This window comes from Nanorana parkeri, unplaced genomic scaffold (assembly GCF_000935625.1).
Source record: "Nanorana parkeri isolate BGI_ZX_2015 unplaced genomic scaffold, ASM93562v1 scaffold488, whole genome shotgun sequence".
Classification (NCBI taxonomy): Eukaryota; Metazoa; Chordata; class Amphibia; order Anura; family Dicroglossidae; genus Nanorana; species Nanorana parkeri.
The window spans coordinates 884,537-908,741 of NW_017306756.1; the positions used below are offsets into that span (position 1 = coordinate 884,537).

At 47.4% G+C, this 24,205-nt stretch overlaps 2 protein-coding genes across 2 annotated transcripts; one reads left to right on the plus strand and one right to left on the minus strand.

Annotated features, from left to right (window-relative positions):
* Window positions 1-2: 2 nt before the first annotated feature.
* Window positions 3-1,311, minus strand: LOC108790615. Its single transcript, XM_018560922.1, has 2 exons — window positions 1,165-1,311; window positions 3-545 (listed from the first exon to the last, which is right to left on the minus strand). The coding sequence occupies exons 1-2, from the start codon at window positions 1,309-1,311 to the stop codon at window positions 42-44; spliced, it is 651 nt and encodes a 216-aa protein (XP_018416424.1). The 3' UTR covers window positions 3-41.
* A 675-nt stretch (window positions 1,312-1,986) lies between these two features.
* LOC108790616 (flap endonuclease 1-like) lies at window positions 1,987-21,213 on the plus strand. Its single transcript, XM_018560923.1, has 11 exons — window positions 1,987-2,068; window positions 5,040-5,130; window positions 8,019-8,121; window positions 8,355-8,412; window positions 9,860-9,921; window positions 10,222-10,358; window positions 11,374-11,434; window positions 14,842-14,973; window positions 18,381-18,529; window positions 19,105-19,258; window positions 21,178-21,213. The coding sequence occupies exons 1-11, from the start codon at window positions 1,987-1,989 to the stop codon at window positions 21,211-21,213; spliced, it is 1,065 nt and encodes a 354-aa protein (XP_018416425.1).
* Window positions 21,214-24,205: the final 2,992 nt, after the last annotated feature.

Below are 24,205 nucleotides of genomic sequence, written 5' to 3' on the forward strand. Positions count from 1 at the left end.
TATGGGTGGTGGCAACGTGTATAGTCCATACGAGGGTGTTGTCAGCTCTCATCAGAGATCTGCGTCCTCAGTGCCATATGGAGCATCAGAAAGGACACGCTGTAAACGCAGTTCCGTATCATCTCTGCTGGGAAATGAGGAATCTCAGCAGCATTCAGGAAAAATGGAAAACTCGCAGCAGCCAGGGCCAGGCTGCCCAGCACGCCATAACTGTTCCCAGTGAACACCGAGATCATCAGGATTGCCAGCGTGGCTCCAGCTCTTGTGAAATAAGAGGCCACCATTTGGGCTTCTTGGGACAGGTACCCAGAGAAGGTAGCCAGGAGCAGCGCAGAGCCCAGGACCAGGTTGGCTGTGAGGTGGTCTCCATTCGGCCAGAAAAAGGAGAAGACCAGGAGAGGCAGGCCGATAATACCGGCAACCCAAAGGCTGGAGGAGTGGAGAGAGCTGGGACCCTCCGTCTCTTCCCATAGGAGGTCACATCCGATGGCAATGGCAGAAGCTGCAGCGTGGAGCAAGAATCCAGCAGACGCCCCTCTGTGTACCTGAAAATACAACGGAACTTCAGAGGAGGACCCTCTCCTGTACAGACCCACCTATCATGAGGCCGGCCTCCTTTATTCAGGAACTTTACAAATGAAAAGGGCTTGGGAACAAAGTGCCTGGGAGCTAAGTGGCGTTAAAAAATTGGGATTTGAACTGTTTGGGATATATTGAGTGCTTGATTTTTTGAATACTTGACATTCTTCAGTAAAAGGGGATTATCCTGGTCACAGCACCCCACACCAAATCACAGCACCCCGCACCAGACCACAGAAACCCACACCCAAGCACCCGATACAACAGCACACCACACAAGACTGCAGTATACCACACACCGCACCACACCACACAAACCCACACCACACCCAATCACAGCACCCCGCACCAGACCACAGAAACCCACACCCAAGCACCCCATACAACAGCACCCCTCAAGACTGCAGTATAGCACACACCGCATCACACCACAGAAACCCACACCACACCCAATCCCAGCACCCCATACTGCACCATACAACAGCACACCAGCCACAGCACCCACAACTCTACGCTGCACCCGACCACAGAGCCCCACACTAAACCCAGCCAATGATACCCCCAAACTGTACCATGGAAGCTTACCTGCAGAGTACGCACAGCAGAGTAGAGACAGACGGCGCTAAGAGACAGATGTGAGGCCACCAGGCCCAACTCCGGGGCCCCCATCAGCAGGGTGGAGAGGAGAGACTGCTGGACATATAGAGAAGAGAGATCAGACACAGAGATCATACCGCCGCCACAATCCCTATTACATGTCCGCCTCTCCACCCTGACACCCCACTATCCCCCCATCACATCTGTTCTCCTCTGCACCATGACACCCCACTATCCCCCCATCACATGTGTTCTCCTCTCCACCATGACACCCCATTATCCCCCCCATCACATCTGTTCTCCTCTGCACCATGACACCCCACTATCCCCCCATCACACCTGTCCTCCTCTCCACCATGACATCCCACTATCCCCCCATCACACCTGTCCTACCCTCCACCATGACACTTCTCTATCACTCATCACACCTGTCCTCCTCTCCACCATGGCACCCCACTATCCCCCCATCACACCTGCCCTCCTCTCCACCATGACATCCCACTATCCCCCCATCACACCTGTCCTCCTCTCCACCATGACACCCCACTATCCCCCCCTCCCCCCCATCACACCTGTCCTCCTCTCCACCATGACATCCCACTATCCCCCATCACACCTGTCCTCTCCACCCCACTATCCCCCATCACACCTGTCCTCCCCTCCACCATGGCACCTCTCTTTTCCCCCTCGGGTAGCCCGGTATCTCTCTCCGGACAGTTTGAATCTCCCGCTCCCCAGCTCTCTCCGGATCATCCGCCCGGCCCTCTCCGGATCATCCGCCCGGCTTTCCCCCGCCCTTCTTCCTCCGATATGGGGATCACACACCTGGCCGACGTGCTCCGAAGTGAGACCCCGGGAGCCATCCAGACCCGTCCCCCCGATCACTACCGAGGTGAGTGACGTCACCGCTGGGGGTTACCACAGCAACCGGAGGGTGGGAGTAGGCCGCACTAACACCAGGATAGCGGCTGTGTAGAGTGCTGGCACTTCCGGGTGGGACAAACACTGACTTCCTATGTACACAGGGAGCATAAAGAGAACCTGTCACATCTGGCCAGTGAACTACGGCCCATTATCCTCCAGGAATAAGCAGAAAATGTGACCTCCAGAGGCAGTAATTGTGCCTCCCCTGGAGGGGCCCCACCTTCCCTAAGGGGCCCTGTCATACTGAACTGGAGGGGGAAGGATGGCATAGTGGACAGGATGGGGGCAGGACAGTATAGTGAACAGGATGGGGGAGGGATTGCATAATGGGGAAGGATGATACAGTGGGTAGGATGGGGGAAGGACAGTATAGTGAACAGGATGGGGAGGGATGGCACAGTGGGTAGGGTGGGGGAAGGACGACATGGGGGGTGGCATAATGGGAAGGATGTCATAGTGGGTAGGATGGGGAAGGATAGGGGAGGTATGGCGCAGGGCAAGGGAAGGATGGCATAGTGGGTAGGATGGGGGAAGGACAGTATAGTGAACAGGATGGGGAGGGATGGCACAGTGGGTAGGGTGGGGGAAGGACGACATAGTGGGTGGGATGGAGGAAGGACAGGATGGGGGAGGGATGGCACAGCGGGGGGGATGGAGGAAGACAGTATAGTGAATAGGGAAGGTATGGCATAATGGAGGATGGCAAAGTGCATAGCAGACAGGGCGAGGGGAGGATAGGGGAAGGATGGCATAGTGGGTAGGATGGGGAGGAATTGCCTATTGGGGAAGGATGGCACAGTGCATAGTAGACAGTGTGGGGGAAGGATGGCATAGTGGGTAGGATTGGGGGAGGATTGCATAGTGGTTAAGATGAGGCATGGAGAAAGGACAGCATAGCGGACAGGGTGGGGGGAAGAACAGCATAGTGGATAGGATGGGGAAGGAAGAGATTAGTGGACAAGATGGGGGAAGGACGTCATAGGGGATAGGGTGGGGTAAGAGTGGCATAGTGGATAAATGAGACTGGGAAAGGACTGCATAGTGGATAGGATGGGGAAGGAAGACATTAGTAGACAGGATGGGGCAAGGACACAATAGTGGATAGGATGGGGTGAGAGTGGCATAGTGGATACATGAGATGAGGAAATAACTGCATAGTGGATAGGATGGGGGAAGGACAACATAGCTGATCTTCAGCCAACTCTCATCCACTTTAATAAGTACCAATTTACAATTACATAGTATTTGAGGTTGAATAAAGACATTAGTCCATCAAGTCCAACCTATAGGATCTCATTCTAGGTGTACCTGTACACCTGTATATTACCTGTACCCCTGTATATTACCTGTACCCCTGTATATTACCTGTACACCTGTATATTACCTGTACCCCTGTATATTACCTGTACCCCTGTATATTACGGTCCCTTAGGAAATCGTTCAAAAGTTTCTTGAACAATTCCACATTCTTTGCTGAAATCAGCGCCTGTGGCAGTGAGTTCCAGACCCTAACTGATCTTACTGTGAAGAACCCCCTTCGCCCCTTGTGCTGGAATTGTTTTCCCACCAATTTTAGGTGGTGGCCTCTAGTTTTTGTAACGGAGTTAATTTTAAATAGTTTATCGCTAATGTTGCTACCACCATTGAACATTTTGTACATGGAGATCATATCCCCCCTTAATCTCCTCACCTCCAATGTGAACATGTTTAAATTTAGTAGCCTCGTCTCATAGCTCTGGTCCTCCATACCCCTAATTAGTTTTGGTTGCCCTCCGCTGGACCTTTTCCAACTCAAGGACATCTTTTCTTAGTACTGGTGACCAGAACTGGACCGCGTACTCCAGATGAGGTCGAACCAATGATCTATAAAGTGGCAAAATTATAGACTTGTCCCTGCAATACATCCCCTTTTTAATACAGGACAAGACCCTGCTAGCTTTGTTTACAGCAGCCTGGCACTGCAAACTACCTTTCAGTTTGTGGTCTACAATGACCCCCAAATCCTTCTCCATTTCTGACTTCCCCAGCGGCATACCCATAATTGTATAACCCATTTGTTTATTTTTAATTCCAAAGTGCATTACTTTGCATTTATCGACATTAAACCTCATCTGCCACATTAATGCCCATCCCCCTATTTTATCCAGGTCCTCCTGTAATGTTATAGTGTCTAAGTCCGTGTCTATTACCCTCCCTATTTTGGTGTCATCCGCAAACACGGAAATATCGCTGTTAACACCCTCCCCGATGTCATTAATAAATAAGTTGAACAATATGGGACCCAGCACAGAACCCTGAGGCAAACCGCTCATTACACTAGCCCAGTCTGAAAAGGTGCCATTTACAGATACCCTCTGGACCCGTTCCTGTAGCCAGTTCTCTATCCACGTACACACCACCTCATCTATGCCCATAGCCCTCAGCTTGTGTAGCAAGCGTTTGTGTGGTACCGTATCAAAAGCCTTTGAGATGCGCCTACAGTGCTTTGGCTTCACATTGATTTGGAATACAATCTCAGACTAACCTCAGGTACTGTGTACATATGCCCAGCGCTGGTCACTGCTTGTCTCAATATGAAGCTTGCAGTTCTTTGCATCAATCCGTTGGGTGGGCCCAAGTGATGGAGACAATGGGCTGGTGTCTTCCATAGGAGACCTCTAAACAATGGATAACCTGAGTCCTCCGAGGTACATACAAACAACGCTCACCCTGTGGGCCTGCAACAAATGCCCGTTAAACAGCCCTGTGGCATTGGATCGTCTCTTTTCTTCTTGGCACAAACACAAACCTGCACACGTGACTTGAAATCCAATGTGAGCAGATAGCAGGAATTACAAAGTCACGTTACAATCAGCTGATATTTTATTGATAAAACTGATATTTAGGGTAATGGAAAGTGAGGATTCTCCGTAATGTATTTCTGTGATTGCTTCCTCCAGGGAAAATCCTGGCAGTGGACGCCTCCGTGTTTATCTGGCAGTTCCAGTCAGCGATACCTACACTTAACAACCGCACCGGCGAGGACATCAGGTGAGAACATATCGGGGAGGACAGATAGATATCGCACCTCTTGTACCAGTGTCAGCGCTGAGAGCGGGTGTTATGAGCCCCAGTCAATCACATTCACTAGAGCCCTGAAAAATGGCTTGAAGCTGAACTCCGGTCTTCCCTTCAGTCTCATATCTGACCTCCGGTCTTCCCTTCAGTCTCATATCTGACCTCCGGTCTTCCCTTCAGTCTCATATCTGACCTCCGGTCTTCCCTTCAGTCTCATATCTGACCTCCGGTCTTCCCTTCAGTCTCATATCTGACCTCCGACCTTCCCTTCAGTCTTATATCTGACCTCCGGCCTTCCCTTCAGTCTTATATCTGACCTCCGTCCTTCCCTTCAGTCTTCTATATTATTATTATTATTATTATACAGGATTTATATAGCGCTAACAGTTTGCGCAGCGCTTATATGACCTCCGGTCTTCCCTTCAGTCTCGTATCTGTCCTCCGGTCTTCCCTTCAGTCTCGTATCTGTCCTCCGGTCTTCCCTTCAGTCTCATATCTGACCTCCGGTATTCCATTCAGTCTTATATCTGACCTCCGGCCTTCCCTTCAGTCTTATATCTGACCTCCGTCCTTCCCTTCAGTCTTATATCTGACCTCCGGCCTTCCCTTCAGTCTTATATCTGACCTCCGGCCTTCCCTTCAGTCTTATATCTGACCTCCGGCCTTCCCTCCAGTCTTGCACAGTTGTACCGGCTCCTCTCCTGGACTGAAATGGCTTCCTCTGATATCACTGCATACTGGGAGCTTCTCACCATGTGCATAAAGGTGGCCATACACCTTACGATTATCGGACGAAACTATTCGTCCGATGATCGATGGGAGAGACTCTAGTGAAGTCCTGGAGGTGAGCATGGGAGGAGTTGACGAGGGGGCCGGAAAGCAGGAGGTTTTTGGAAGTGCGGAGGGGACGGTTAGGGTGATACCATGCGACAAGGTTTGAGATATAGCCGGGGGCAGAGCTATGGATGGCTTTGTACTAGTAGTGCCGTGCAACCAGCATCCGGCCAGCTATACGCTGGCCAGAACTTTTATAAATACTGTATATTTATTTATTTGTATTTCTTTATATGCAGTGTACAGTCACATCAGTCCCTGACCTCTAGGATCTTGCAATCTAAGGTCCCTATCTCACATGTGTACATACAAGGGCCAATTTAGACAGGAGCCAATTAACCTACCAGCATGTCTTTTGGAGTGTGGGAGGAAACTGGAGTACCCGGAGGAAACTCACGCAAATGGACCCCTTAGTGCAGGGATGTCCAAACTGCGGCCCTCCAGCTGTGGCGAAACTACGAATCCCATGAGGCTTTGCAAGATTCTCACAGCCACAGACATGACTCCCGGAGAGAGATGCTTCATGGGATTTGTAGTTTCACCTCAGCTGGAGGGCCGGAGTTTGGACATCCCTGCCTTAGGGTCTGATTTGTAAAGCATTCATAGATTGTGTAGCTGGGTGAACAATGTTCACAGCGCATTGCTGCCACTAGATGAAGCTGAGAAGCGTAGGAGGTTCCTATGCTCCTCAGCTCCATCTAGTGGGAGTAATGCACTGCAAATGTCCTTAAACCAGCTATACACTTGGTGAATGCTTTATAAATCACACGCTTAAAGACAGGGTGGTATTATGTAGACCAGGAGTCCTCAAACTGCGGCCCACCAGGGTCCTTAACCCGGCTTGCTCGGCCGCACGCCCCTTGCATAGGCGTCAGTGCCGGATTAACGTAGGGGCTAAGGGAGCTGCAGCAACAACATAAAGCAATCAATCGGGTCCTGGGAGAGATCGGCATTCCATCAGCCCCCGCCTGGTGTCGGGGAAGAGACAGCTTCTGTGTTCGGCCTGTGTGGCTCCGCCCTTTCATCTCAGCACGCCGAGGCACGGGACGTACAGAAGCCTGGCAAATCAAATGCCAGGCTTCCTTTAGCAACGCAACGACAGTGCGGCTGCGCCCCTCCAACTTTGGGCGCACGCCAGCACAGGCTTCTGGAGGGCGGCCAATAAGAAGAAACCTGGGATATGACGTGATGCAGGGGCGTAACTAGAAATCACAGGGCCCCATAGCAAAATTGTGTATGGGGCCCCGTGATTGCTAGTTATGCCACTTGCAGAGCCCACCATAGACTCTCTATGGTGGGCTCTGCAAGGTCTCAGTTGGGCTGCACGCATCTTACCTGTCAGCGTTGTCCACCTTTCGTGGTCGCCGCTGCCGGGCCCCCGCCTCCTCTTCCGTCCTCGGCCTCCGCCTCCTTCTCTCGACTGGCCCCGCCTCCTCTTACATCACTGGCCCCACCTGCTCTTAGATCGCTGGAGATGTCATCTCCCTGCCTCTCCCAAAGCTGCACGTTGCCGTCAAGAGGTAAGACAGGGCAGTCTACATGACCATTCATTTTAATAAATAACAAATACTTGAGCTGTAGAAAATGATAACAAATCATGCTAGTGCATGTCCCGGGCTAAGAAAAATGTTTTGTTTATTATAGAAGTTGCTAAAAAATATTTATATATATACCCTCTAAGTAAGGGCTTATTCACACCAATTGTGGAGGGTTCCAGAGCGGCAGCTGCTTCAGATTATTTCAAACTATGATCCGGCCCCCGACAATGTCTGAGGGAAAGTGAACTGGCCCCCTGTTTAAAAAGTTTGAGGACCCCTGATGTAGACCCTTCTGCTGCACCAATAACTGAGCCGCCTCTCTGGGGGTTAGTAGGCGGGCGCACTCTTCAGGGCTGATTTGGGTCACTTCCAGACACATATACTGCAGGAGGTTTGTTTGATAATGACTGGTTAATGCAGCACTCAAACCGTTATCTATATGGGAAAATGTGCAACATCTGGATTAACACGATGAGTATTTTTCTGCAGTGTGTTACAGGGACTCTTTAACCGCACAATCTACATGCTGGAGAAGGGGATGAAACCTGTCTATGTATTTGATGGAGTACCGCCAGAAAGAAAGCGCGCCAAGGTGAGTGAGCCTTGGAGAATTGCCGGGTTCTGTGGTCACTATCTGGCAGGGACGGGCAGATTATCCTAAAATATGGCAGCCATCTTGTTCTCTGTATAACGAAAGTGATATTTCAAAGCTTTATTTTAGTTCTGCCCCCAGTTGATTCATCTCTCTGCCAAGAGGGACTGTCTGTTTCTCATCTATGATCTGAAAACTGTGGCACTTAAAGATTTGACATTCTTCTATCTTAGGTCAGCCAAGACGGCAGCTGTCAGGTCAGGAGACCATTCAGAGCTGTGGAGAGCCCAGGTAAGGGCATGACTTTACACCTGTATGAGAGACGATAACACGTCATGTACATAGATGCTATCTGTCCCGGGTTTTCCAAGACAGTGCCACATCTTGGTTTCCTGTCCCATTGATGTCCTGGACCATGTCCCAGGGTCAACCTTATATGCAGGGCCATCCTTAGAATGAGGCAGCCTGAATCGGTTGCCTCAGGCAGCATCTCTTTGGGTCACATGGGGGGGGGGGGGGGGGGGGGGGGGAAAAAAACAGCACAGGAGAGAAGGTGTGTCTGGGTGGGTGTGATTTGGGCATGCCCACCTGGAAAGCGGGCAGACTAAATTCAGACGGTGGGTGGGGCTAACAGTGTCCTGGGATCCGGGACCATAATGTTGGTAAGCACAAAACTGGTCAGGACATTGAACGTTGCGTGTCCACCATTCATTTCATAGGGCCGGCTTAACACAGATACAGCCACAACAGTGCTGCATGTCTTATTTTTTGACATCACATCAAGCTGCTGTGTATAGATGTAAACCAGCCACATAGAAAGTAAAAAGACAACTATTGTGCCGCCCCAATGGGGCATAGAATATGTTATTTACATTAATGAAGATGAGAATGTATATAGTTATTTCCTTGAACCATTTTTCCTATGGCTATTCTACATTTAGTTATATGCTGCCATCTAGTGACCCTTTGTGGTAATGCACTTGTTTTCCATGTTCCTTTTGCTGAGATCGATTACACATTTCCCCTTTGTATATGCTCCACCCTTCTTCCTGGTCAGTACTTCCTGTGTCATGGATGCAGCTACAGGCCACATGTAACAAGGGACACATGTATTCCACATAGTACGCTACGGCGTTATCATCTTTTGACCGCATAATACCTCAGCCATTCATCTGTTGTTTCCTGTCATCTGATGTTCAGAATAAAGCACCTTTATGGATGAAACTGTATTGGTGAATTCAGCTATCTGATAAGGATTGTCCTCAGTGATTGTATCCGCCTATACAGGCCAGGCATAGAGGTCTCAGCAAGGGATAAGTCAATTGCACAACAATGGGAGTCAAAATAACTATAAATGTCCTTTTTAATTCAGATATACCCTATGCTGCATCTCATGAATAGTAGTTATGCTTTGCATGTCCCATGGTGTATTCTGTCTGTATATGTCAAATACAATGTCATGTGTCCTAGTGTCTCCTGTCTAACATGCTGCACCCGCACCTTTTCACAGTGTATAGTTGTCTGTCCCCTTTCTAGTGTTATTCTATATCAGGGGTAGGCAACGTTCGCACTCCTGCTGTGGTGAAACTCCAAATCCTGTAATGCTTCTGCCTCTGAGAGTCATGACTGCGGCATTGAGTCTTGCAACGGCTCATGGGAATTGTAGTTCCCGAGGCTGGAGTACCGAGTTGGCTTCCCCCTATTGTTATACAGAAATCTTACATGTGTGTCACTGCAGGGCCAGAGAGGCAGGGAGACCTGAAGAAACTGCTCAGACTCATGGGAGTGCCTGTTGTACAGGTAAGATTAATGTATATTGCGTTAACCAATTCTGTAATTGTATAGCTCCATAAGGCCATGGAGCCATAAGGCCAACACCCCATGGGCTTCACCCTATTTCATCATACTCAACTGTTAGCCTGCATGGGGGCGGTAAGCTGGCTGCCAGTCAATGGAGAGCGGACCTGATGGGGAACCATTATCCTCACATCACCCCTCTGATTCCTGCCACCAGACTCGTGTTGTATCCACAGATTTTCAGTCTGAACCCTCCTCATTGGCTCTCCTCACTGCGTTATGTCTCCCCTCTTCTCCTCTCAGGCCCCCAGTGAGGCAGAAGCCACTTGCGCCGCCCTAGTGAAGAGTGACAAGGCGTGGGGAGCAGTGACAGAAGACATGGACGCTCTGCCTTTCGGCTGCACCCGCCTCATACGGAACCTGAAGGCTGATAAGAAGAAGTATGTGTCTGAGATATTCTAGATCCTTGGTTCTCAATTGGTGGGCCGCGACCCCACGTTCAGTGGGTCACTACATGCCTTCCACTTTTCTAGGTGAGAGGCTCCTCTGCCTCCCCCTAGCGCAGGACTGTCAGTTCTCGTGCCAAGCAGACATTCAAAATATGCTGCCCGGTGCAGTGTCAGCTTGAGGTGGGGTGGTATGGGGGTATGGCCTCAAGGGAGCTCCATCCATACGTGCATTGCTTACAACAACCTCACGTGTCCTATAGAGGTGCCTGGACCGGAGTGATGTCACATTCTGCATTCTACAGAGCGCACAAGGGAGCTGTACAAGCAATGCACATATGGATGGAGCTCTGTCACATGACAGGAACCCACACTGGACTCTAGTTCTCGGAAGATGGGGAGACTGGGTGGACCTTTAAAAAAGGTGAGTGTGTGAGATTGTGTCTATAGTTGTGTATGTTTGTCAGTTTTTTTTGAGGGCCCATTCACACTGGTACAGTGTGTTAATCACATAGTACCCTGCGATTAACACACTGTACCACGCAAATGCACCTACTGTACATTAAGGTGTGGGAGGTGTGTTGCATTGCCATTCATTTGAATGGTACCCCAAATGCACCTCCCGCCCACAGTTCGTACGCCCACACCGGAATGCGCGGCACCCTAATGCCTTGCGTTCCATTGCAGTGCGACTTGGTTCGCGACTTAATGACCAAGGACACATGTGGGTCCTGAGGTTACACAGGTTGAGAACCTCTGCTCTAAATGATAGTTTATTATTTGAAGATAAGATACAAAACTGGATAACTATTGGTTGAAGTTGGGATCCTGGGTGGGGGTGTTATATTTGTGTAGAGTGGTGACTTACTGTCTTTCTCCTACAGGTGACCCAGTAAATGTCCTGTATGTATGATCTCAGATGTATCATAAATGTATTGTATGTATGATGTCAGCCATAATATAAATGTATTGTATGTATGATGTCATACATCATGTCCATTTCCTCCAGAGAGATTGAAGAGTATAATCTTCCCGAGATCCTGAGCACATTGAAAATGAGTCGAGAACAGGTTAGTAACAGAGGAGTTACTTTGTGTTCCTGTCTTTGTATGTCTTTGGCACCAACATAGTCCAGAGTGCAGTACATTGCTATGAGAATAGGCCTCAGTGTGTTACACAATGGTTTATTTAAAATAACTGGAGCTGTCACCAGGCTCCTTGTGTAATTAAAAAGATGACAAATATTAATGATGATTCCCAATATCTGCCAGGATATTACGACTCTTGCTTGCTGCAGAGGAGTTTCTCTTTACTGTGGTTGTAAAACATACCCAGGATCCCTTGCTCCATGTTATTTCTGCATACTGTGTGACATTGGATGAGATGACACCCAGAATCCCTTGCTGCAGAAGTATATCTATATACCATGTAATCACTGGATGCAGTATTGCCTGATATCCTGGGAGGTGAAGTCCAGCTATTATAATCTATCGTTGCTCCTCTCCTTTGGAAGATGATAGACTTACGTCAACCTATCGCAGAGCTCAGGGGCTGGAAAGCTTCAAGGAGAACTACGGGGTAAGTGTTTTTCCCCCCAGTTGGTTAAGGGTCACAGGAGGACTCCCGTGACCCAAACCTCAGTATATCGCCAGCTACAGCTCGCGGTATACTGAGACCGCCGCAGCCGGGACAGGTCCTGACATTACTATCGAGATCCACCCAGCTGGCGAGTGAGAGCTGGCTCTGCCTATCCAGAGGCAGAGCCAGCTGTACCCGCCCCCTCCGCCATACGTTCCGCCAGTCAGCACTGTAGGAATCGCAAAGCTGAGGGGAGGAATCCCTGCAGGGAGCCGTGAGTGACAGTCACGGCTCTCTGCAGGGACAGGATCGAGAAGTGAGCTAGCGACGGTATGTGTTCTGTCACTTCCCGATCTATTGATCCGACCTGTGACAGTTTCATTGTCACAGGTCGGCTCGAACTATGAGGTTGAGTGAAAATCACTCACCTCATAGTTCTCCTTTAATTTCACTTTCACCTCAAAAAAACACATTTGTTATTATATACTACAAATGCAGCACGGTTTTGTCTTGTACAGATTTTGTTTGCATTGAGGAGATTTTCCTGTACTTCCTGCCCCGTAGACACAACAGGAAATGAGAGGAAATCTCTCCAAAGTGAGGGAAATCCGTTCTTAGATAGTTGTCACCGAAACAGATGCGCCTAATAGATTTGGCCTCTATTCGTGGTCTGAGGACAACTGTGACATTAGGATTTCCCATCATTTTCAGTCCCGATGACATTGGTCCCCCCGGACAAATAGAGAGGATGGATTTCCCCAGCAGGGACACAGACAGCCATAAAAACCTGACAGAAGGTCTAAACCTTCCCTACTCTATCCAAAACGTTGGCTTTCAATACACTTTAACCCCTTCACGGCCAACGACGTACAGTGTACGTCGCTGGCATCGGGGGATGTTTAAACAGACAAAGCCACCGGGAGTCTGTTTAAACTTGTAAAGCCGACTGTCAGCTTTACAGTAGAAGCGATTCTGGCGACTCAGCTGCCACCAGATCGCTTCTACGGCCTGGTGAAGGGGTCCCTCGCCCGACAACCCCGCCGTGTTTTCCAGGCTCCGTTGCCCCTCCTACGGACCTGGGACCGGCTTCTCTGGTGTGGGCGGGAAGCCGGGGAGGAGATGGACGAATCTCCATTCGTAGATCCCCTCCCCGTTCTGTGATCCAGTCCCATAGCGATCTGCATGCCAATAGCTTATTTGGAGTGTAAAGGTGACATTGGGGGTCTTTTGGATCCCCCAGCATCACCTTAAAGAGTACCTGTCACCACCATCTGCTATCACATGGGGGGCTTGTAAGCCCCCCTATGTGATAGCAATTAAAGTAAAGTAAAAAAATAAATAATAACTAGACATGTGCGATTTGTTTCGTTCCGAATCGAAATTCGGACAAATTTTCAGAAATTCGGACATTCGGATGTATCTGAATTACAGATATAACGAATGCAAACGAATCCGAATTTCCGTTTCCGAAATTCGGCAGCGGTAGTTCGTTCGACCGTTCGTTTCTTATTCGTTTCTTATTCGTTTCTTATTCGTTTCGTTCGTTGGAGCAAAAGGAGAAAAACATTTTCCCCCTCAAATGCCACTTTGCTGCAAACGAACGAACGGATGAACGAAACTAATAAGAAACGAAAACGAAACAAACGGTCGAACGAACTACCGCTAACGAATTTCATCCGAATCCGAATTCCGAATCCGAATTGACTTTCACACCCGAATCCCAAAAAACGAAATACAGATGTTCCTCACTTACCGACTTACCTGTTTTGCGACCACTCGCACTTACGACGGAGCGCCGATCGGCCTCCGACCTTGCGCGTCAGCGTCAGTGCGCCGTGTCGCCGGCGGAAGTGGTGTCCTCCGATCTTCATTGCGGGTCCTGGTAAGTATTTTCATTGCCCGATGTACAGTACACTGTTCGTTACTGTACATCGGCAACGCTATACAGTACTGTACTAATGCAGTACAGTACTGTATAGAGTTCCTCACTTAACGACCAATCCGTTTAACGACCTGGTCGTAGGAACGGAACTCGGTCGTTAAGTGAGGAATACCTGTAACACAAATCCGAATTTAAAACGAAACGAAACTAAACGAATTTTTTGGCAGTGCACATGTCTAATAATATTAACATTACATAAAATTAATGAAAAACACACATTGGGTGCCCCAATGTGAAAGGACCTCTTTACTAGACGGCTGGGGGATTCTCCTTCGAAGCGCTTCGGGAACATAGAATGAACTACACTGAGGCAGATTCACACATGCTCAGTTTTATTATAACAGTTTCTCAGTCTTTATACTGTACAAAATGCTGAATCAACATTTAAACTTTGTACCATATAAGCACATACTGAAGAGAGGCAGTGTCTTGAGAAATAGATAAAAATACACATTTTGGAGTCATATAACATTGAATTAAAAGGTGGCTTGTATTGTATTATCAAATGATACTTTCAATATGTATCTCTAAACTGATGACCTCTGGGGGATTTTAAAGCGTCGTCTATGGATTTTTTTGGCTACTGAAGTTTGTCGCCGTTTCACGGATGTACGCAATTTTTAACCCGGGCATGTTGGGTATTTATGTACTCGTTGTAACTTCACCTTTTATATTTTATTTTAAAAATGGGTATTTTATTGTTTTTTTGGAGCATTTAAGTAAATTTTTCACTAAATTTTGGGGTTTGATAAGGAGTTGCGCTAATATCGTGCAACATACAAATTTGCAACAGCGACTATTTTATTCTACAGGGTCTCGGCATTCAGAAAATATATAATGTTGGGGGGTTTTAAGTAATTTTCAGGCATAAAATGTGGAATATATCATGGGTGCAAAAAAAAAAAAAGACCTCAGTCATGAAGGGGTTAATATTCATGTTGTGTTTCACCCCTGTAGTTCGTAGACCTGTGTATCCTGCTGGGTTGTGATTATACTTCGAAGATCAAAGGTTTGGGGGAGAAAAAAGCATTAAAGATGATTCAGAAATACGGAACCATCGAAAATATCCTTCAAACCATCAGATCGGAGGTGAGGGGGCTGGAGGCCATTTCTTCCTGCCAGTCTGTGTTATAGTGCGATACGTTATCAGCGTTCAGGACATTGATGTCTCATCTTCCATATTTCCCCATATATCTCCTCCATCATTCCTCATCTTCCATGTTTCCAGATATCTCCTCCATCATTACTCATCTTCCATATTTCCAAATATATCTCCTCCATCATTCCTCATCTTCCATGTTTCCAGATATCTCCTCCATCATTACTCATCTTCCATATTCCCCCATATATCTCCTCCATCATTCATCATCTTCCATGTTTCCAGATATCTCCTCCATCATTACTCATCTTCCATATTCCCCCATATATCTCCTCCATCATTCCTCCTCTTCCATGTTTCCAGATATCTCCTCCATCATTCCTCCTCTTCCATGTTTCCAGATATCTCCTCCATCATTCCTCCTCTTCCATGTTTCCAGATATCTCCTCCATCATTCCTCCTCTTCCATGTTTCCAGATATCTCCTCCATCATTCCTCCTCTTCCATGTTTCCAGATATCTCCTCCATCATTCCTCCTCTTCCATGTTTCCAGATATCTCCTCCATCATTCCTCCTCTTCCATGTTTCCAGATATCTCCTCCATCATTCCTCCTCTTCCATGTTTCCAGATATCTCCTCCATCATTCCTCCTCTTCCATGTTTCCAGATATCTCCTCCATCATTCCTCCTCTTCCATGTTTCCAGATATCTCCTCCATCATTCCTCCTCTTCCATGTTTCCAGATATCTCCTCCATCATTCCTCCTCTTCCATGTTTCCAGATATCTCCTCCATCATTCCTCCTCTTCCATGTTTCCAGATATCTCCTCCATCATTCCTCCTCTTCCATGTTTCCAGATATCTCCTCCATCATTCCTCCTCTTCCATGTTTCCAGATATCTCCTCCATCATTCCTCCTCTTCCATGTTTCCAGATATCTCCTCCATCATTCCTCCTCTTCCATGTTTCCAGATATCTCCTCCATCATTCCTCCTCTTCCATGTTTCCAGATATCTCCTCCATCATTCCTCCTCTTCCATGTTTCCAGATATCTCCTCCATCATTCCTCCTCTTCCATGTTTCCAGATATCTCCTCCATCATTCCTCCTCTTCCATGTTTCCAGATATCTCCTCCATCATTCCTCCTCTTCCATGTTTCCAGATATCTCCTCCATCATTCCTCCTCTTCCATGTTTCCAGATATCTCCTCCATCATTCCTCCTCTTCCATGTTTCCAGATATCTCCTCCATCATTCCTCCTCTTCCATGTTTCCAGATATCTCCTCCATCATTCCTCATCTTTCATGTTTCCAGATATCTCCTCCATCATTCCTCATCTTTCATATTTCTAGATATCTCCTCCATCATTCCTCATCTTCCATTTTTTCCAGATATCTCCTCCATCATTCCTCATCTTTCATGTTTCCAGATATCTCCTCCATCATTCCTCATCTTCCATAGTCTCAATCATCCTTCCTCATTTTCCATTTCTGTAGACATTTCCTACATTATCCATCATCTTCCATGTTTCCAGATATCTCCTCCATCATTCCTCATCTTCCATAGTCTCAATCATCCTTCCTCATTTTCCATTTCTGTAGACATTTCCTACATTATCCATCATCTTCCATGTTTCCAGATATCTCCTCCATCATTCCTCATCTTCCATAGTCTCAATCATCCTTCCTCATTTTCCATTTCTGTAGACATTTCCTACATTATCCATCATCTTCCATGTTTCCAGATATCTCCTCCATCATTCCTCATCTTCCATAGTCTCAATCATCCTTCCTCATTTTCCATTTCTGTAGACATTTCCTACATTATCCATCATCTTCCATGTTTCCAGATATCTCCTCCATCATTCCTCATCTTCCATAGTCTCAATCATCCTTCCTCATTTTCCATTTCTGTAGACATTTCCTACATTATCCATCATCTTCCATGTTTCCAGATATCTCCTCCATCATTCCTCATCTTCCATGTTTCCAGATATCTCCTCCATCATTACTCATCTTCCATATTTCCAAATATATCTCCTCCATCATTCCTCATCTTCCATAGTCTCAATCATCCTTCCTCATTTTCCATTTCTGTAGACATTTCCTACATTATCCATCATCTTCCATGTTTCCAGATATCTCCTCCATCATTCCTCATCTTCCATATTTCCAAATATCTCTTTTATCGTTATTCATCTTCTATATTTCTAGATATCTCCTCCAGCATCACTCATCTTCCATATTTCAGGCTGTCTTCCCGTCATTCCTCACCTTCCATATTTCAAGATCTCTCCCCAGTCTTCCTTCATCTTCCATTTTCCTACAAATATTTCCTCCATCATCCCTAATTTTCCATATTTCAGGCTGTCTTCTCGTCATTCCTCATCTTCTATATTTCCAGATTTCTCCTCCATTATTCCTCATCTTTCATGTTTCCAAATGTATCACAAATCATCATTCCTTATCTTCCATATCTACAGATAGATGTCCCCCATAGTGTCAGAGCACATTGAAAACCAGGCAAGCAAAAGGTGCTAGTTAAAATATTTATTAAGAACAGTGTCCCCAGAGCAAGCAGAGTCTTAAACCAGAACAAGCCAGAGTCAGGAGCCGGAGTGGGTAGTCGTCCAAGCCAGGTCAGGAACACAGAGATCAGCGTCACTTCTGTTGTCTTGTGCCAGTCTTGCCCCTCCCCCGTTCTGCCCTAACATTGACTAGTTGCTGACGGCCACAATTCGCACGTTCAGACCCAGATTTTCGGCTGACAGTCCGGTCTTTAAACACTTTAACAATGAGCCCCTCTTGAACATGTAACTAATTCTGCTGTTTTGCTGATACTCGCTCCATGGCTCTGAGCGCCAACAATCATCCCACGTTCAAAGGCTGTTAAATCGCGTTGTTTACCCGTATCTTCAGAAACAAATCACTTCTACTGTCGTGGTAAACAACCTGCTTCCCTATTTATAATGGTCTGGCTCTCTAGCAACTTCAGCGCCAAATTATAGCTAATCTGCCTACAAACGTCAGGTGGTCATAATAATCTGGCCACTCAGTGTATATAGTAAGTGGGGTGACATCAGGAAACTCCCATCTGACTCTCTCCGATGATGCTCTCCTGTCTGGCCATAGGAGGGAGCCTGGGAGTAGTGAGCAACGTTCCAGAGTCTGCTCCAGCAAGGAAGGAAACAGGTGAGTAAAATGGCAGCCGAACCAGAATGCTGCAAACCAGTAAAGTCATGGTAGAACCCCGACACATAGTCCATCATTTTCCATATTCCTAGATACATCTCCTCCATCATCCCTCCTCTTCCATATTTCTGTACCCTCCATGCCCTCTACTTCTAAGATCCCCTGTATATGGAGTGGCTTTGCACTCACTCTCTTCTCTTTATTCAGGATCGTATTCCCTCAGATTTCTGTTACAAAGAGGCGCGAAGACTGTTCCTGGAGCCTGAGGTGGCTGATGTCACCGCACTGGACCTAGAATGGAAGAAGGTGGAAGAAGGCCAAGTCCTTCAGTTCCTGTCAGGGGAGAAGTTTATGAAGTATGTGTGTTCAGAAGGACAGAATGAGTGATTACCTGAGGGAGGAGAACAGACCCTTATTAACTTACTAATTCTAAGGAGACAGAGGCTAACATTTGTATCTTTTTTTTTTGGGGGGGTGCTTGTTAATACTCCTTTCCTGGTAACAAAGAATGGCTTTTATAATGTTATTCATAGATGAGAAGCTTTGTAGTAGGACTTTGCTGTTCTTGGCAGTATTGTATCTCTGTAGAGTAACACTGTGCTCTTCCTGGTAGTATTGTATGTCTGTAGAGTAACACTGTGCTCTTCCTGGTAGTATTGTATCTCTGTAGAGTAATACTGTGCTGTTCCTGGTAGTATTGTATCTCTGTAGAGTAACACTGTGCTGTTCCTGGTAGTATTGTATGTCTGTAGAGTAACACTGTGCTCTTCCTGGTAGTATTGTGTGTCTGTAGAGTAACACTGTGCTCTTCCTGGTAGTATTGTATGTCTGTAGAGTGACACTGTGCTCTTCCTGGTAGTATTGTGTGTCTGTAGAGTAATCATACGATAGTGCTGGACTGGCTGTGATAATAGTGTGTTCCTCCTTCCAGCAAGGAGAGGGTGCAGCAAGCATTGCAGAAACTCCATCCAGTTAAAACGTCGAGAAAGCGCAAAGCCAAATCCGGAGCCAGCGGCTCATCTGCGGAGAATCAGAAGAAGATCAACGATTTCTTCACTGTGAAGAAATCAGCAACCCAGAGCAAGGTAAGCAAAGTACGGCTCACACTACACTCACCTGAGAACCTACCTAGGCACTTACCTGTCACTGGGAACAGCAGGGATAGAGAGCAAAGTACAGCTCACACCTGTTACTGGCAGCACAGCTAGTAGAGTCACCTCACCTGAGCACTTACCTGTCACTGGGAACCCAGGTAGGGGAGGGTGATGTGCAGCTCACGCTCACCTCACCTGAGCACTTACCTGTCACTGGGAACCCAGGTAGGGGAGGGTGATGTGCAGCTCACGCTCACCTCACCTGAGCACTTACCTGTCACTGGGAACCCAGGTAGGGGAGGGTGATGTGCAGCTCACGCTCACCTCACCTGAGCACTTACCTGTCACTAGGAGCACAGCTATGGAAGTGCACTTACCTATCGCTGGTAACAGAGGTAGGGGAGGGTGAAGTACAGCTAACACTCACTTAACTTGAGCACTTACATGTCACTTGGAACCCAGGTAGGGGAAGGTGACGTAAAGCTCACGGTCATCTCAACTGAGCACTTACCTATCAGTAGGAGCACAGCTAGTGCAGAGAGAAGAACAGATCATGCTCAACTTACCTGAGCACTGGTGTAAAACTGATCCATCATCTAATCAGGTTGAAGAGGAAAGCACTAGATGATGCTTTACATCCTCCAGCCAGGAAGTGAGACGGGCTCTATGTAACTTGCTGGAGCTTCTAATGCACATTGTGAGAAGCTCCCAGTGTGCAGTGAGATCAGAGGAAGCCATTTCAGTCCAGGAGAGGAGCTGTTACAACTGTGCAAGACTGAAGGGAAGGATGGAGGTCAGATACAAGACTAAAGGGAAGGCCGGAGGTCGGTATATAAGACAGAAGGGGAGGCCGGAGGTCAGATAGAAGACTGGAGGGAAGAACGGAGGTCAGATAGAAGACTGAAGGGAAGGACGGAGTTCAGATATAAGACTGAAGGGGAGGACGGAGGTCAGATAGAAGACTGAAGGGAAGGCCGGAGGTCAGATAGAAGACTGAAGGGAAGGCCGGAGGTCAGATAGAGGACTGGAGGGAAAGACGGAGGTCAGATATAAGACTGAAGGGAAGGACGGAGTTCAGATATAAGACTGAAGGGGAGGACGGAGGTCAGATAGAAGACTGAAAGAAAGGCCGGAGGTCAGATAGAAGACTGAAGGGAAGAACGGAGGTCAGATAGAAGACTGAAGGGAAGAACGGAGGTCAGATAGAAGACTGGAGGGAAGAACGGAGGTCAGATAGAAGACTGAAGGGAAAACAGCAGGTCAGATAGAAGACTGAAGAGGAGGACGGAGGTCAGATAGAAGACTGAAGAGGAGGACGGAGGTCAGATAGAAGACTGAAGAGGAGGACGGAGGTCAGATAGAAGACTGAAGGGAAGGACGGAGGTCAGATAGAAGACTGAAGGGAAGAACGGAGGTCAGATAGAAGACTGAAGGGAAGAACGGAGGTCAGATAGAAGACTGAAGGGAAAGACGGAGGTCAGATAGAAGACTGAAGGGAAGAACGGAGGTAAGATAGAAGACTGAAGGGAAAAACGGAGGTCAGATAGAAGACTGAAGGGGAGGACGGAGGTCAGATAGAAGACTGAAGGGAAGAACGGAGGTCAGATAGAAGACTGAAGGGGAGGACGGAGGTCAGATAGAAGACTGAAGGGAAGAACTGAGGCCAGATAGAAGACTGAAGGGAAGAACGGAGGTCAGATAGAAGACTGAAGGGAAGGCCGGAGGTCAGATATAAGACTGAAGGGAAGGCCGGAGTTTAGTTTGAACTCAGATTAGTAAATGTGAACTGTAATTGGCTTTGATGTAGAATAGTTTGGAACATCCCTCTGTCTGCACTCGGCATTAATCTGCAGACAGTTCGGAGAGCGAGAGGCGGTTTCTCATGTTTTGTTTTTTGTCTTCTCCGACAGACCTCTATGGGGAGCACTCCAACGTCCAGCAGATGATCCCCAGAGTCTGAATATATCGGAGTTCTGGCATCGAGCTCCATCAGTTGGGAGATTGAACAATTCTGGATTCCAGATACATTTTATTTTATCATGTTACAATGATGGCTTGGGGCAGAGACTGCAGTAATGCCAATTCCCTTGTGTTTGCTGCGGTGTACAGGCTCTCTGTGTTTCAGGAATGGGATGGAGGGGTTCTCACCGTCATATTCTTTTCTTGTTGAGTTCTTTGAGGTGGCACAGAACGAATCAGGTAGTATATGTCATTCTTACAGGGGGTTGGACACGAGGAAAGTTGCCCCTTCCCTCTGGGCTGTAGCAGAGTGTGAGAAAGGGCTTTTCTTTCTTACCCGTTGAGGGACACAGGAAGTCTTTAGCCTTCGGGTTATACTAATGCCTACAGTATTACACACCATATGTAGGCCAGCTCAGGATAGCCCCTCCTGCTACCAGCATGCCTTCTAGTCTCCTAGAAGGATGGACTTCTTTTCTTGTTGTGTTAAAAATGAACCTAATTTTGCTAGCACACGTTTAATCATGGATTTTTTTGTTTTGTTTATTCAACACTCTACTCAACGTTGCTGCTGGTGTTTGTCTTTCCAACTGCAGCTTTTCCACGCAATTGTCTTCAGACTGGCTTTTGCTGTACAATATCCAGACCCTTTGGACTGGATATTGTGGAAATAGCCTGGAAGTGGTCTTTAGGCACCGGGTTTTCAGATTCTGTTCTGGTAATAGCTGCAGAGCACTTTCCAAGTCCAGAGCGACTGGCATTGACTCCGTGCTTGACCTGTGCCTGAAGAGTTAATATTCCATCAGGGTCAAGTATCACGGGGCTACCTCATTTACATAGGTTGCGAGGCATCTTTATTCTTTGTTCCTGCCGGTTTTGCCACAGAAAGGTTTAACACTGTGGGGCTAAGGACTAAGCGCTGACATCATCCACTTGCTGGGGTGTTGTGCACATGCAGAGTGGGATAGTGACTTATACTGTCCTGTCGCTTACAAAGCCATCCACAACTCCGCCCCCGGCTATATCTCAAACCTTGTCTCAAAGTATCACCCCAACCGTCCCCTCCACTCTTCCCAAGACCTCCTGCTTTCCAGCTCCCTTGTCAACTCCTCCCATACTCGCCTCCAGGACTTCTCTAGAGTCTCTCCCATCCTCTGGAACTCTTTACCCCAACCTGTCCGTCTGTCGCCCACCTTGACTGCCTTTAGGCATTCCCTAAAGACTCATCTCTTCAGGGAAGCCTATCCCACCTCAACCTAACCACTCAGCCATCATGTTCTCAAACAATTCATCACCACACAGCTACCTCCTCATGTATCACTGGCACCTCCCTCTTAGATAGTAAGCCCTCAGGGGCAGGGCCCTCCTTACCATCTTGCCTTGATTTGTATTGTGATTGTAATGTCTTCCTTATATTGTAAAGCGCTGCGCAAACTGTTGGCGACATATAAATCCTGTATAGTAATAATAATAATAATAGATGAACTCTTATACATCTCGAATGCCTAACTTTTATTCATATTCACTAATTCCTATGGTAATGGAGGTAGCGTCCTGAAAAGTAGTTACAGCAATGTAGAAGAAAGTACCATTTAGTTAGACACCAAACATGACTATATTACAAGGCCCAAAAGGCTATTTAGACACATTAGACCTCCTAGAAGAAATATACATCACAAACATACAACAGATGGCTACAGTGCTGGACTGCAGAGCCCTTGTGTTAAAAAAACATTTGCTTAGCATGGCCTTCGAGCTACAGTATCTCTTAGGACTGGCTCTTCACAATATCATCAAGGATGCTGCTGGTGGCAGGAGCACCCATCTTTCTCAGTGGAAGAAGCCCAAGGAGCCGACTGCGAGACAGTCTGAGCCGGTGGCCCTATCGTGCAATGAGCCCTTTGAAATTTTGCATAGGGACAAGGTGGTGTTTGAGGCCCAAAACTTCACCTCGCCAAAAATAGTTTCTGCCCTCCACCCTAATCAGGGCACTTTTTCTTCTGTCCCTATATAAGCTCCAAAAGGAAATTCCCTCCATTGTCTGGATGTGGTTTGGACTGTGTGAGCCTATCACTCACTGCTGCGGTTTTATCATCATGGATGGACACCAAAAGGGTGCACTGACTTCTGTTCCACCATCTCTAGGTGGCTCAGACAGACCATCAATCAAGTGTATGGTCTCAAGGATTGGGCTCTACCCTTTCCTGTCACAGTGCACTGTACTAGATCTATGAGCACTTCTTCGGCTATTCAGCCATCAAGCCAACTGCTTCCCAGATTTGCAAGGCCACCACCTGGTCTTCTGTTTCAGGCTCTACTAGGTGGACATTTTAGCCCCCTCAGATGCCAGCTTCTGATGTAAGGTCCTTCAAATCACTCACGCAGCAGGGCGGATCCAGACATCGATGTCAGGATTCGCTCCGGCTGCGGCGTCTCAGTATTTTTGTACTCATGGTAAAAATCTTTTCTTGGAGTCCATTGAGGGACACAGGTCCCGCTGCTCTGTGTTTTTGATCATGCTCTTGGTACTGCTTTGCTAGAAAACTGAGGCATGCCGGTAGTAGGAGCCGTTATCCTGAGTTAAACAGAGAAGGGAAGGGAGAAGCGCTGCAAGCCGAGTAGGGAACAGGGTGATTTTTTGCTGAACCTTGTAAGGGGGGGAGAGGGGGGGCTGGAAAACTGGGACCTAATATAAGTTCCCAAACTTCCGTGGTTAGTCCAATTAGTTCGAGTGTGGTCCCAAAAAATAAAAAACATCAAATTGTGGAGGTAAATGAAATGGCGTGTACAAAAAAGAGAAAAAACAGAAAAAATCTAGGGACTTACCCTTAGGTAAAAAATATTACGTGGTGATCGACGGAGGGTGGAGTTTGATGATGCTGGTGTCGCACGGGTTCCAGTTTGCCAGGGGTGATGTCTGTTCTCTAAAATCTTGTAAACGGAAGTTGGCGAGGAGGTGTAGGTGAGGTATTCTTTGCT